This window comes from Glycine soja, chromosome 2 (assembly GCF_004193775.1).
Source record: "Glycine soja cultivar W05 chromosome 2, ASM419377v2, whole genome shotgun sequence".
NCBI lineage: Eukaryota > Viridiplantae > Streptophyta > Magnoliopsida > Fabales > Fabaceae > Glycine > Glycine soja.
This window is the reverse complement of record NC_041003.1, coordinates 15402903-15417126: the sequence shown is the minus strand read 5'-3', so window position 1 is coordinate 15417126 and position 14224 is coordinate 15402903. Positions and strand designations below refer to the sequence as shown.

Genomic DNA, 14224 nt, shown 5'->3' with positions numbered 1-14224 from the left:
TGTGTCTGCAATTTATTTGTTCAATCGTTTATCTATATATCCTCCTTAGTTTTGCTATTTGTACAAATCTAAAGCGATTACGAAACAAAAAAGCAAAAATGCATCGAAGATCTAAAGCTCACGCAATAGACACGTACTTTACAAAAAGGAAAGTTGAAGGGAAAAAAGTCTAAACTTAAAATATATCATAAGTCTCAACGATTTTTCTTTTGGTAGAGAAACTAATTTTATGGAATGTAAATTGTTTTGATATGTTACATATATAACTAATAAATTAATAAATTTCTATTAACCTAAATCATATTAAAATTTGTATTGGCTTATTCACGACAAATGAATTATTAAAAAGAGAAGGGAGTCGTATTTTTACCTACGAATTATTTAATACGAAAAGAATGGTAAATAATTTTTATTCTTGAAATCACAAAGTAGACCTACTCACTTTTTAGTTCTTTATATTTGCCCGTCGCTGACTTTATACGCTTTATTATATTCTTTTTCTATCGATAATATAATTCAAAGAACATTTGTTTTTTACTAGATTCTTTATTTTTAGGTGACAAACATGAAACATAACTGAAATGTGTATTGAAAAAAAATAAAACTAGACAAAAGAATAAGATTAAAAAGTAGTTGCTCCCTCATGACTATAGTCTTCTTGATCTCTTGTAACTCTTGAGAGCTAAGCTGACCTTAAAAAATAAGACATAATGAGAGGAAAAAATAAGAAAGAGTGGGAGTCACCATGACCATGACCCTTTTGTGAAGAGATCGGGTCACACAAGAGAGGTTCATGTTAAAATTAAAGTACCCTTTAGAAAAGTGTCTCCCTTACGATTGAGAGGACAGAGGCCACCGTCATATCTGTTGTAATTCTTCCTTATCCCATAATACATATGCCTGCCACAAACACCATCAAGTATCGGACGAATTAACATGAAACTAGAATTATTAGATTTAAGTTATGAATATATAGTGGTGTTAAATACTTGAAATGAAGATATTTTATTGTTTATGATTATTTTAACTAACTCAAATATGATTACCTCCTATCATAGACATGTGTGGTTTAAAACAAAAAAGAAAGACATGCCACAAACAATTACAAACTCGTACGAATTATATCGTAACATAAATTGCTGCAAAATGTTATAGATTCAAATGTTCAATGCCGATTTCAAAGGTAAAGTCATATTTGCTAACCATTACTAAACATTTGTGATGTTAGTCTTCATCATAAATTTATAATGAAGCATATTCTTTTAGGGATTCGTGATGTTGTTGACATTCATTGTCAATTTTCTTTGCACCGGAAATGTATCCAATTTTAAGATTATTATGGTGCACATTTCATGTGTTTTAATCATTTTGAACTGAACATAAAATTTCTACATTCATCACTACTGATTATTATAATGGGGTTAGGCAATGAGTTGATGAGTTTCTACGCTAATAAAATTAAATATTTTGTAAAAGACCATAAAAAGTTATATTTTTAAAAAATAAAATAAACCAAACATTTTTATCCTTGCTTTGTTGTCCGCAATGGTTTCACATAACTCAAATAAGATTGTTATCAACAAAATATATATGTGGTCTATATTAAAGAAATATTATATTACCATTAAATGAAAGTAAATAAATGTGTAATGAAACTAAACTATTTTTCAACATCTACGCATAATAAAATGAGCAATGATAAACGTACGTTGAGCCCTATTCCTAATAGTGAAGATAATGCAGATCCACTCACTGTTTGATTCGCAAATAAGGTATATTTGAAATTTTGAGAAGTTTAAACAATTACGAAAAATGAACATAAATAAATTAAATAAGAAGTGATGAAGATATTCTACGATACTAATTTAACTTGAACATTTTTAAACACGGAAAATGGTTTCTTGAACCAATTACTAAAAAAAGAAAATGTTTTTAAAATAAATAAAAAGTTATCTCATTCACTTTTCTCCAAAATTAATGCCACTCATCCTCTGGACTGGGAGTGAAATAGCTACTATTATCTACTACCGTTGTAACGTGCAATGGATCATTGGATCTCATCGTCACAAACATGTAACATTTCTCATAACAATAATATTAAATTTTTTCAAATCAAATAAAAATATTTTTCTCTTATTTGTATATTAAACAAATAATTTAAAAGGAATCCCGCTCTCTTTTGATCCTATAACTCTGTTTTACTTTTCTTTTTCTTTTTCACGAATACCAACCAGAGCATAAATTCCCAAATGAGAACTTTACCAAGAAGGCATTTACAAAATTTATAAGATAAAATATCTCCCTTGCACGAATCACTCACATCCACGCATGCACTCACTTTTTAATATGCTTGTGCCAACTTTTTTGGGAACTTTGATATGGGATATAGAATCAAGTAGACAACCCAAATAACTAGTGTATGGATCAAAATTCTACAAGGACCATATAAAATAGGTAGTTTGTAGCCCGAAGAATAAAAAGGTAGAAACAACCATTCATACTTTTAGGCATGAACATTGCAAGTGCATGAGAAGATGGCTTAATGGTTAATCACACAACCATTCATTTCATTAAGTGGGAAACTTTGGAAGATACTTATTTCTAGAGAATTTTCCCCTAACTGCATGGTAGCCAAGAAAGCCGAGGGAAAGAAACAAAAAATAAATAAATAAAAAGACAATGTGCAACAAAAAGCAAGAACTAATTTTGAGGAGGATCATTCCTTCTTCTTACTGTGGTGAGATAAAAGCCACTGTATACTTTTTGTAAAGGATAAATTTGAATGTTTGTTATTATTATATGGAAATCTGATTTTTGGATGACAATGAAAAGTAAATTTGTATTGCAATCCAAGTTATAATATTTGCACAAAGATATTAAATAAAAATATTTTATCCAATAAAAAAATTATTTAACCATCGTAAAGAATTTTTATATGTAAAACAAGGCTAGTAATCAAATTATTATATATAGTAAATTTCACAAACATTTTATGTTTAATTAGTTGGATATAGATTTTAATATAACTGAGTTTGAAAGAATCTTGAAAAAATACGTGTTAAAAAATTATCTGTGTTTGTGACTGATATTTTAAAATTGAATTCAAGATAATTAATTTTATATCAATAACAAATATAATTAAGTTTAATGTAAAAATATGGATATATGTTAAAAAAAAGGTTAAAATATATTTTTCCATCTTGATAAATATAAAAAAATTTAAAATTAATCTTTTTAATATGCTTTTTATCCTTATAAAATTAAAATGTATCATTTTTAAATTCAAAATAAGGTTTCAATCCCAATTTATGTGTATTGATTTTTACATTAATTATATACATAATTAATATAAAAAAATATGAGTTATGTTATATGGTTATAAATATAACCAATATAAAAACCCATCATCATATAGGTTTGGATTGTAACTAGACTAAAAAGTGACACATTCCATTTTAGTAAAGACAAAAAATATAAAAAATTTATATAAATAAATTTTAAATATTTTCATATTTATGAAGATAACAATCATATTTTAGAAGAAAAAATTACGAATTTTACATCTAAAATCAATTCATTAACCGAAAAAGTTGTAGGATTATACTTCCTTCAAAACTAATTAAACTTTTCATAGCATTGATTTTAAGAAAGCAGGAAAAAATCAAATATATGTAGTTATTGTATAAACTAATCGATTTACTCATGCGATCCATGGGTTGTTTTTTTTTTATATATATAATTTATATTTAACAGCAATTAAATTAAAAAAAAGTTTATAATCAATTCAAAATCCCATATACTAAAATTTAATTTAATCAATATGTTTATTAATTTAAGAATTATAAAAGTTTGGTGCAAAGTTTTTAATGTTTTTATTATCAATGTTGTTGCCTAAAGTTAACCAAATTGAATTGACATAATTCAGCAAAATACATCAACCCTCTTCCCCGGTTCTTAACCTCAAAAAATACTTACTGAAAACTTATATTAACAACACGTTAACTTAACTAACAATAACCACCTTTCTTCTGCCACATGCTTCGCACTCCAATCCTTTTCATAGCAAACCTTTATAATGCTTCTTCCATAATTGAGAAGGACATGCAAGGAAAAGATAAATTAGAAGGGAAAAAAGAGATTGAGAAAAGGAGTTGAAAGATTTGAAAACATGGACAGTAAAAATTGAGGTTTGAAAGGATTCAAAGATTATAGTTTGGAAGTTTGAGATTTGAGGGTATAAACTTTAATAGTAAAGAAGAGGACATAAATTTTGAGGTAAATTTTTAAACTAACAAAATTGAGTTTTTACTCGTTTGACGCGATAAAGGACTCAGCTAATAAGAAAATAATGCTGTAGTGTTAGATTATATAAAAATCTAACACATGTTCAATTCACATCATGTGTACAAAAATGTTAGGTAAACAAAATCACATACTGCGAGTAAGATTAGTCTTAGTCTCAATAGGTTGAAAAACATTCTTAATGTTTCACCTTGGATAAAAAAAGATTACATAAAAATCAGAAAGACACTCCTCATTCAATAGCTGCATACTAATTAAACAAAAATTGTGCAAATCAAATGCCATTAATTAAGGCTAATTAGGTTGTCAATAAATGACCAATAAAAGCATTTAATTAAGGTTGAAAGAGGAAGAAAAATAGTAAAAAATGTTTAATTAAATTTTTGAAACATTTAATTAATATGGCTAAAAACGTTAATAAATCATGACTAATTATGGCTAATTTAAGTTAACTAATTTAATTTCATGAAAACTGTTGGAAAAAATGTTTAATTAAGTTTTTGAAATTTTTAATTAAATTATGGCTAAAAACGTTAGTAAATAATGACTAGTTTAATTAAAGAATTAAATTTCATGAAAAAATAATTTTACTGATGTGGCATATTAATAATGATGGGAATGACGAGAATTTTAGCATAAAGATGTAAATTGTAGAAGTAACAACTTTTATACATGTTATAGATAAATTATTTATAATAGATTATTATGGATAAAACTACAAAGAGAAATAACAATTAATCATGGCTAATTTAAGTAAAATAATTTAATTTCATGAAAACTGTTGGCAAAAATGTTTAATTAAATTATGGCTAAAAATGTTAGTAAATAATGACTAATTATGACTAACTTAATTAAAGAATTCAATTTCATGAAGAAAAAAATAATTTTGTTGACGTGGTATATTAATAATGACAGAAATAACGAAAATCTTAACCTAAAGATGTAGATGGCAGAAGTAACAACTTTTATATCTATTATAGATGGATTATATGTAATAGATAGATTATTATGGATAAAACTACAAAGAGAAACAACAATAAAAGTGTAAAATCTAAAACTTTTCATATATTTTTTTATTAGACATTTAAAATCTTCAATTTCAGACATTAAAACCAACTACAAATTCAATAATTCACTAAAGATAAATAGTTAACATGTTACTTTTATCTATTCAATTATTTTTCTCTCTTTTTATTTTAAAGTAATGTTTAACTTATCAAATCTCTTGCAATTTCATGCATTAAACTTGCAACATTTCATTAGAGAAAAAACTCAAACAAATATTCAATCTTATTTTTTTTGTCATGACAGTCGTTCGGAAAGACAAAACACACCCACACATATCATCAATTTCGAATGTGCTTGCGTGACTTAGCAATAACAACAATTTTATTAGATTGGAGAATCATATGGTGAATTATAAAGTTATACCTCATGTCATATTTCATCCACCGTGACAACAAACAAGGTTATTCAATGCTTGTTTTATAAGTTGTTATGCATTTTTCCATTCATCAAGATACAAACTACACTGAAAATTAAAGGACACATGATCATTATCAAAAAATAATAAACTTGAAGGTTATCTCTTGATAAGAAGAAATGACAAATAATGTAATAATGAAAGAACAAAATCTCCTTTGTCTTTTAATGGTGAAAAATGTCTCTTGATATTTCCATCTTTAATTTACAATTAATACAAAATGAGAATAAAAATTGCATATTTACGAAGGATTGGAAATAATTTAAGATTCTAATAATTCATTATCAATAAAAAAAATAGAAAAACAAGAATTGCATATTTGCTAAGGAGTATAGTAAATAATTGTTTTAATATCTGTTTAAAATTTCAATACGAATGGGTATTATTCACATTTGTTAAGAAACTCAATGTTATCATTAGCTTTTTTTATTTTATTTTTAGGTTCAATTAATTATCAAAATTGATAGTTAATTTATAATCATACCCTCAATCTAGGTGGAAAAATAAAGATCGTAGAAATAAGAATTTTAATTAAATTATACATGAATATTTGAACAAAATTGTTTATGTAATTTTGGAATTTCCCCAAAATTGCCAAACACCTTCCAATGTCTTAATTAACCACCTGAAATTAAGAAAATATAATATTCAAATAATTCATTGCAATATGAGTATAAGATGGGTTCCACACATCTAAGTTTCTTCTCTAAACTGTGAAGAAAAACAAAGAAATGAACAATATTAATTTACTTAATTGATTATGCCATATATATGCTTCCCCCCTCAACTACTTAATTGGTTATGTAAATTTTGTATAACGACATGAACTAAATGGGATACGAAAATGCCTGTGTAGAGACTAAAATAAATAATTTTTAAGTGTAGAAATTAAATATAAATTTTATGTAATTATAAAAATTAAATGAGTAATTTTTTTGTTTAAATATTATTACACACTAATATATATATATATATATATATATATATATATATATATATATATATATATATATATGTTACTATACATATTATAGATATAAAATATCCATTAATTTTGTAAATAATTAGTCTTTTGTTAAGAAATTTAATGAGACATTTTTACTAATAACTTTTTTTCATCTATAAAATTTGAGCACAAAACATTATTTAAGGGATAAAACATTGTTATATGTATGAAGTTTTTTTTTTCTTATTAATTACTCACTAACATGAAATGAATACTTTAAAAACATCAATATAAAAACTAATAAAGTGGCTCAATTGTTACATGAGATAAAAATGTCTCATGATTAAGAAAGTGTTTTCCGTATTTCATTTAATTACTCAAATAATTCAAAAGCCTAATATGTAAAAAAAATATTAGTTACACTAAGTAATTAAAAGGTTATGTAAAAAAAATAATTAATTTTAGTATATACAACATTTTAACATGTATATAGGGATGCGGCCTTTAGCTCGTTCAATGAGTGATTTTGTTTAGTTAACATGAAAGGTTACTTGATGATAATTTTATCTTAAAATTATAAGAAAAAAGAATGCATATAAACAACTTTAAGCTCTAATGCAATACAAATTAAAAACATAGGTGTCCAGTGTGGTGCTAACTAATAACATATTTTGTTGTCACGAGTTTCATCACATTTCTATATGATTATATATGGAAAAAAAATCTATTAAAGAAAGATAAATCTTTTAAATAAATTTTAGTATTTTAAAAAATAATTCTTAACTCCGACTAAATATATCATGAGCTCACCTGAAAAAAATTGCTACATTCTTAACAATGACAGGATAATTAAGGGATAAGTAACTCAGATTTCAAATTCTGCAAAAATGATTTAAGGGTAAAATATATTTTTGGTGTATTTGTAATTTCTAAAGTTCAGTTTTAGTTTTTCTAAAAAAATATTAATCATTTTTGTCCCTCTAATTTTCAAATGTCCGTTTTTCATTTTAAGCATTATTTAAAACCTTTTTAATTTCTCTATAAAGCACTATTTAAAGCATTATGAAAGATGATGCATTTTAAATTTAAAGGATAAAAAAGGGATAACTCAAAAGTAAAAGGACGAAAAATGGACAATTTGTTTTAATGGGACGACTGAAATTAAACTTTAAAAGTTTTGAAGGATAAAAACATATATTTTTACCCATAAGTTATTTTCTTATATATGCATGAATCAGGATGGATCATGAAGTCATCAACAACTAATGTAAAATTTGTCCATATATTAAATATCGATAACTTATGACAGATATTGTATGTTAAGGCTAGGTTGTTACCTAAAAATGATGCATTATGTGACTCGATAGTATTAAATGAGTTAAAATGTCCGAATTCTCAAAGGTTTGGTCGTTTGGAGCATGTTTGGAACCTTGGAGTTGGATGCCAATAGTCTTGCTAGAGTAGCTTCTCATTCCCATTATGAGGGATGCCATGGGTTGTTCACATTTTTTCTGGACCACACGAGTAAATTGAAGAAATTACTTAAGCTGTGTAAAGATTAGATCTCTAGAATATTAGTACTTTCACAAGTAAATTTATGAAAATGATGAACACCATAATTTGTAAAAGAATTAATATTATGTATCTTTAAGAAACTAAATGGGTAGCAGAAAAAGCCAAGGAGTTAGACACAAAACTGGTTTCACTTTCACCATTCGGTTTCAACATTCAGACTTCATCAAAGAGAACATGAATATCACTCTTGCAACCCTCTTCGTATGATAAGTGGTACCATTGTTTTATTTTATCTTATCTATAAAACATAAATTTAGTACTAAAAATTAACACCACCCGCCGAATTTGATCCACATATTAAAAAATAATAAACTTAATCCAAAATAGCTGACTTATCTCTAAGATTCTCTTTCTTTTCACTTAACCTTTGAGTTACCAGTTATGATAACTAACTACACTTTGAATATGTTAAGGTTTCTTTTTCTAATTAAAAAATATACTTTGATGGAATACAAAATGTCACTAGAATAACTGGTATTGGACTTAATTTTTTTAGATTTTTAGATTCAAATTTTGTGAATGAAAAAAATATGATTAAAAAGGAATACTTTACTAAAAGTGATTAGTTATAATTTTTTAATAATTAATTATTGATAAAATTAGTGAGTATTTTATATTAATAACATGATAATAAAAAAATAGCATATAAAATTGTGAAGTTTCAATATTAGAGGCTAAAATTACAAATGATTATTAATTTTTGGATTATTTTTGTAATTTTAAATTAAAAATAATCAGTAATTATAAATTTAGATACTAATGTTATTTTTTAAGGGGTCATTTTGAAATGTTTTAAAACAAGTTAAAATAAGGTTTTTACTCATAAATTAATTAAAAGTAGAGGTTAAGGTTTCCACTCACAAAAAAGAAAGGATTCCATGTTTCACCGTTCATTCTTTTCATAATTGGTGAACGTTTCTTACCATCCTTCAGAAAGCCCAGGATATATTCCAAACTGTTCACAGTACTACCACCAATTTAGTTCCAGTGAAGAATGTGATATAAAATTGATTGAGTAATTAGAAAAAAAAAAGATAGGAAGAAAAAGATCACGAATTCAATTCCTTTATAAACAAAAACTAACAAATTAACAATTAATATTTATTGATAAAAAAATTCCATTGAGTTGAACAGCACCTAAAGGGTCCTTTTTTCACTTATTTTTATACCCTCCCCTAGCTAGAAGACAAAGCACACAAACTAAAGTGACGTAGTGATCAAACGTAGGCATACGGCAGATTTACATGACCACAATGGAAATGTACAATTTATAAACCACTTTAACTTCCACAACCCAAATCAATGACTTGAACACAATTCTACACGCAGCAGCCTAAAGCACTAATATACAAAGACAATATAAATACTCTAATTCTGAGGAATATACTAATCTATAAAATAGTTCATACGTACGTTAAGGACTCGAGTACACAATAAGCTCCTGGTACGATTAACAAAGTGTTTTCACTTACAAGTCTAAAAAGAAATCCACAGGGTACGAGTATATCAGAAGAGAAACAGTCAACAAAAAGTAGAATACATCCTATAAGAATATACAATTTCGCTACAGATTGAAGCAACATAACTTGTTCTGATAACAAATATTTACAGGTTTTGATGCCAAAAGGATTGCCATCTTGATATATCTGTAAAGGCCGTTGGTTTTAGAATTGCTCACAGACAAAGCATGCAAAAAATATCTAATTGACCAATTTGTTGCTCCTGGATTCTTGAGCACAATTCCTCATTCCATATGACTGTTTTTTAGTTAGACTACCATGTATGCCATGTATGCTCAACACTCAATGACGGAAAGTCTTCACAACCTTCTCTATCTGTCGCCGGCATAGAGGACAATTGGTCAAGTGTGAAGAACAAGTTGTACAGCAGCACATATGCCCACACCTGACAACATAACATAGACCTTAGGGGCTTTTAAATAGGGTATGGAATTAAATAGATAACTCTGTTTTGGGAGAGACATAAAATGGCCCTTTGTGGGGTCGCTGAATTCGAAAAGCCCCAACATCATCTTTAGCAGCCTGATGATACATTTTAAAAATGAAATTAAAAAAAAAAGTTGATAATTGAAAATAGAAAGGAAGAATTCGAATAAAAATAGAAATTGCAATCCCTTTTTCTTTGGAACATAGTTTCTTATTCTTATAATATGCTGTGGTGCATTTGATTTTGTGAGAAACAACAATGACTATGATCAGAGTTAGATAACTTGTAATTTAGAGTTCATCTCACTTCAAATGTACCAAATAATCAAATCTACAAGAAGCTTTTCCAATCTAAAATTTAAATCATGAGTATTCAAGTCATCAGATTAAAATCACAGAAGCATGTGTTTAATGAAATGATTGTTCCAGCAAGTAGCAGGGGAAATATTACTCTTGTTATATCTTGTAACATTACCTATATATACTCTGCAACACTGCTAATTATAATGAAATTCAGTAGAATACGGCACTATTGAGAAAGTAACTAGGCATATTCTTGAAATTAATTACATTACCTCACCAACAACAGTCAAGGAAGTTCCAACTGGAAGTACCCGTTCAATTCTCTTGACTCCAAGCATCTGAAAACATGGTCTCAATTATGTCAGTTTACAAAATAAGCAGCTTAATGCTTCTATTTTTCTTTTATTTTTGCAGGGAGAGGGGAGCAGAAGGATTGGATGGATGCGAACACTCGCACCTTGAGACCTTGCAGATAATCCAAAGTTCCACGTACAAGTGAGCGACCCGACTCTTCAAATGCCTCACTTCCAACAGGTAATGCAAAACCAGCAGCACCCCGAGCTCCAACCACATGCACACGATCAGTCCCATCATCCTATTATATAAAAGACAGAGGCACCATGATCCTACATATTTACTTCAAGTGAATTTGGTTTTCATGCAGAGAACATATATTTATCAACAATAATAATATTTGGCAGTGGGAGGGGAGTGTTCACTTAATAAGCTTAAATATTGACTCTAAAAAGCAAATATCCCTTCAGTCTGATAATAGATAATCAATAATAATTATAATTTAGTAAGAAAAAAAAATCTATTAGAGGAACAGAGGCAAACTGCACACCAGATACCAAGGAACCTCTTTACTCATTGATAGCATCAAAGCAGAATCTTGTATCCAGGAACCAGCATCATTGTGTTTAAGAAAATGTTGCTCTGCCTAAAAGGAAAATTGTAAAAACAGGTTCAATATTAATCACAACGGTAAGAGGACATAAGCAATGTCCTTATAAAATGAAGATATTAATGCTTTATGTCTACATACTGTTTCTTCAACTATTACACCTCTTAAACCACTGAACTCGCAGTTAATTGGGGTTTCAGAGCTAACTCTTCCAGAAATTGTAACAATCAAGGGTAATATTTCTGCATCTAATAGTTGAGCTGAAAAGTAAGGAATCCCAAGCATGATCAGAAACCATAACCACATAGACTGTATCACAAATTATCAAGTAGTAGACTCTAGTGCAATGAAAGAACATATAACTTCGTCTATTCAGCATCATAGAAATGTACATCAATTATGTTTTAATAGGAAGTACTACTCATTGGAATACATAATTACAAGGAGGCCAGTAGCATATGGATCGTGTCTAAGCTTAAAATGAATGTGAAATGCAAAACTCGTTGATACTAAAATGATAACTAGAAAGTATCTTGCAACAAACAAGCAGCAAGAAGGGTGAATATATCATGACAAATGATTATCAGCAAGCCAAATAAGGCCAATCTTGGGCAACTAACACTTTCTAGCCAGAAACCAACAACATTTGGCCCCTGGAAGCTACTATTAAAAAATCAAACACGCTTAATTAAGAAAATGCTACAATACCAAATTCAGCTAAAAATTGTAAGGAATGATTTATAACTTTCTACAACCAGTTTCACTACCAATCTTTCTTGTAAATAGCCCCACGAGACAGCTGAAACAATTCTATTAGAATTTCGGTTTGAGCCAAACTAAACCCTTAAAGGCTAGCTCATGGGGTAAGAGTTGTATCTCACTTATATACACTATATCACCAGTCAAGTGGGATATCCAACAGCTGGCTAGGAGAGGCCCAACAAGCATGTGGTTTGATAATAGTCCGATAGTGTGAGGCCTGATAGGGTTTAATAACAACTGCTAACATAGATTCTGATACCATCTTAGAATTTGAGTTTGGACCAAACTCAACCCCAAGTTCATGCCGCAAGAGTTCCCCCACCCCCTTTTATATACACTATTTTAACCATATCACTAGTCAATGTAGGATTTCCAACAAAGCCGATTGGTCATTGGTAAAAAAAAAAACTAGATACAATTATATCCCCGGTTATTTATGAAATAACAGCATGCATTTGAAGATCAGTAATTCAAATCATGTTATTCAAAGCAACAATAGTGCAATTTAAACTTGCACAAGTATAGAATACAATAGACAGGAAGCATAAACCAAGTGTGGGGACAGTAGAGGCTTCAGCTCCCGAAAAAGACACAAACCTAGTTCCTTCAACTGGTTGACCCTTGTAACGGATTTAAGAATTTCAGCATCCCTGTACCCATAAAAAAAAAAGAGGAACTTTCTATATGTATGTTGTTCTAGAATGGCAAAAACGTGATTCAATTATTTGAAGTGGAAGCGATGGATGTATACCTGCCACTGCTTCTGCCGAGAAGGTAAAGAGCAGCGGCACTCAAACAGCAACTGAGGCCACCCCAAGGAATCATCTTCGTGCGTCCAAAAATACACTAAGCGCCCAAACCCATTGCTTCAATTCAAAAATATCAAAAAAGGGAATTGGGGTTGCCAAATCAATCTATGATTTGATTGCTTTTGTGTTGGGTCTCTCGCGAAAGTTCCTTTATTAATTTCATGTACGTAAAAAAGAGAGAATTAGATGCAAAGAGTAAAGTGAAGGAAAAGGGCAAAAGAACAGGATAGTGTGTCGTGCGTGCTATGCGGTCCTTCCTTTCCAACCTCATAAAATCATTAACATTCTCTTCCCTCAAATTCTTGTGGTGCTCTATTAGCATTAACTTTTGGACTTAAAAGATTATTTCAAAAATCAATTATTGCTTTTATAATTAAAAATCTGTGTCTCTCTAAAAATTTAAAATAATAAAAAAAGAAATTAAATACAATTAATTAAAAAAGTGACCGTTTAAAAAAATTGAATGAATAAGAAGTGACTTAAGAATAAAATTGTCTAATAAAATATAGAAACCAAATGGGTGATATTATCTTTATTATTAGACTTTAGATAAATTGATAAAAAAATATTTTTAAAATAATTTAATTTGGATAAGATAAAACAATCAACTTATTATATTATTTCTTGTCATTTAATAATAAGATATAAACAAAGTGTATTTTGTTTTTGAAGAAAAGTAAAAGGTATATTAATCATTAAGTTTTTGCATATTTTAAATTATTCTGAAATTTATTGAAGAGATATTGATTTATTTCTCATGTAAGTGGATATATTTATAAGCCAATTAATAAGTCGTATTTATTAGTGAGAAAAACTATCCATTATATTATAAATGGTATCATTAAATATGATTGCTATTTAAAACGTTTAACTTTGAATATTCTTTAAATGAAATTTAAATTTATGATATATTTAACTGTTTTTATTATTTATATGAATTAATTAAGTCTTTTTTTCTATAAAAAATGAAGGCAATAATAGAAAAGGTAAATTATTTTTGTTGGGACAAGTTTATCGACTTTTTTAAGTAAAAAATAATAATCAACTTATGATAAAAATAAAATATAGCAATTAAATTTTGAAATAAGTGGTTGCAATAAATTGTATAATTGTATAATTCTGTACTAACAAAAAAAAAATGCGATATGAACATTTTTAATGCAGTCATTATATGTTTTATTATAAGTTACTGTC

General features: G+C 27.9%; 1 protein-coding gene across 2 annotated transcripts; it reads right to left on the bottom strand.

The window, feature by feature from the left end:
- Positions 1-9728: 9728 nt before the first annotated feature.
- On the bottom strand, positions 9729-13311 carry LOC114390302 (E3 ubiquitin-protein ligase SP1-like). 2 transcript variants are annotated; one of them, XM_028351010.1, is made up of 8 exons: positions 12973-13311; positions 12819-12871; positions 11601-11719; positions 11400-11495; positions 11013-11150; positions 10828-10893; positions 10289-10348; positions 9729-10211 (listed from the first exon to the last, which is right to left on the bottom strand). In XM_028351010.1, exons 1-8 carry the CDS (start codon positions 13044-13046, stop codon positions 10080-10082), a joined length of 738 nt encoding a protein of 245 aa, XP_028206811.1. In that variant the 5' UTR covers positions 13047-13311; the 3' UTR covers positions 9729-10079. The 2 variants fall into 2 exon arrangements, with proteins under 2 accessions (XP_028206811.1, XP_028206816.1); XM_028351015.1 differs by lacking the exon at positions 10289-10348 and having other exon boundaries at positions 12973-13310.
- Between the last annotated feature and the right edge of the window lie 913 nt (positions 13312-14224).

Coding starts and splice junctions, on each gene's coding strand:
- LOC114390302 (XM_028351010.1), bottom strand. CDS start 13,046: ATGATTCCTTGGGGTGGCCTCAGTTGCTGTTTGAGTGCCGCTGCTCTT. Junction 11,720..12,818: donor CAACCAGTTGAAGGAACTAG/GTTTGTGTCTTT, acceptor CTTACTTTTCAG/CTCAACTATTAGATGCAGAA. Junction 10,212..10,288: donor CCCACAAAGGGCCATTTTAT/GTCTCTCCCAAA, acceptor TTATGTTGTCAG/GTGTGGGCATATGTGCTGCT.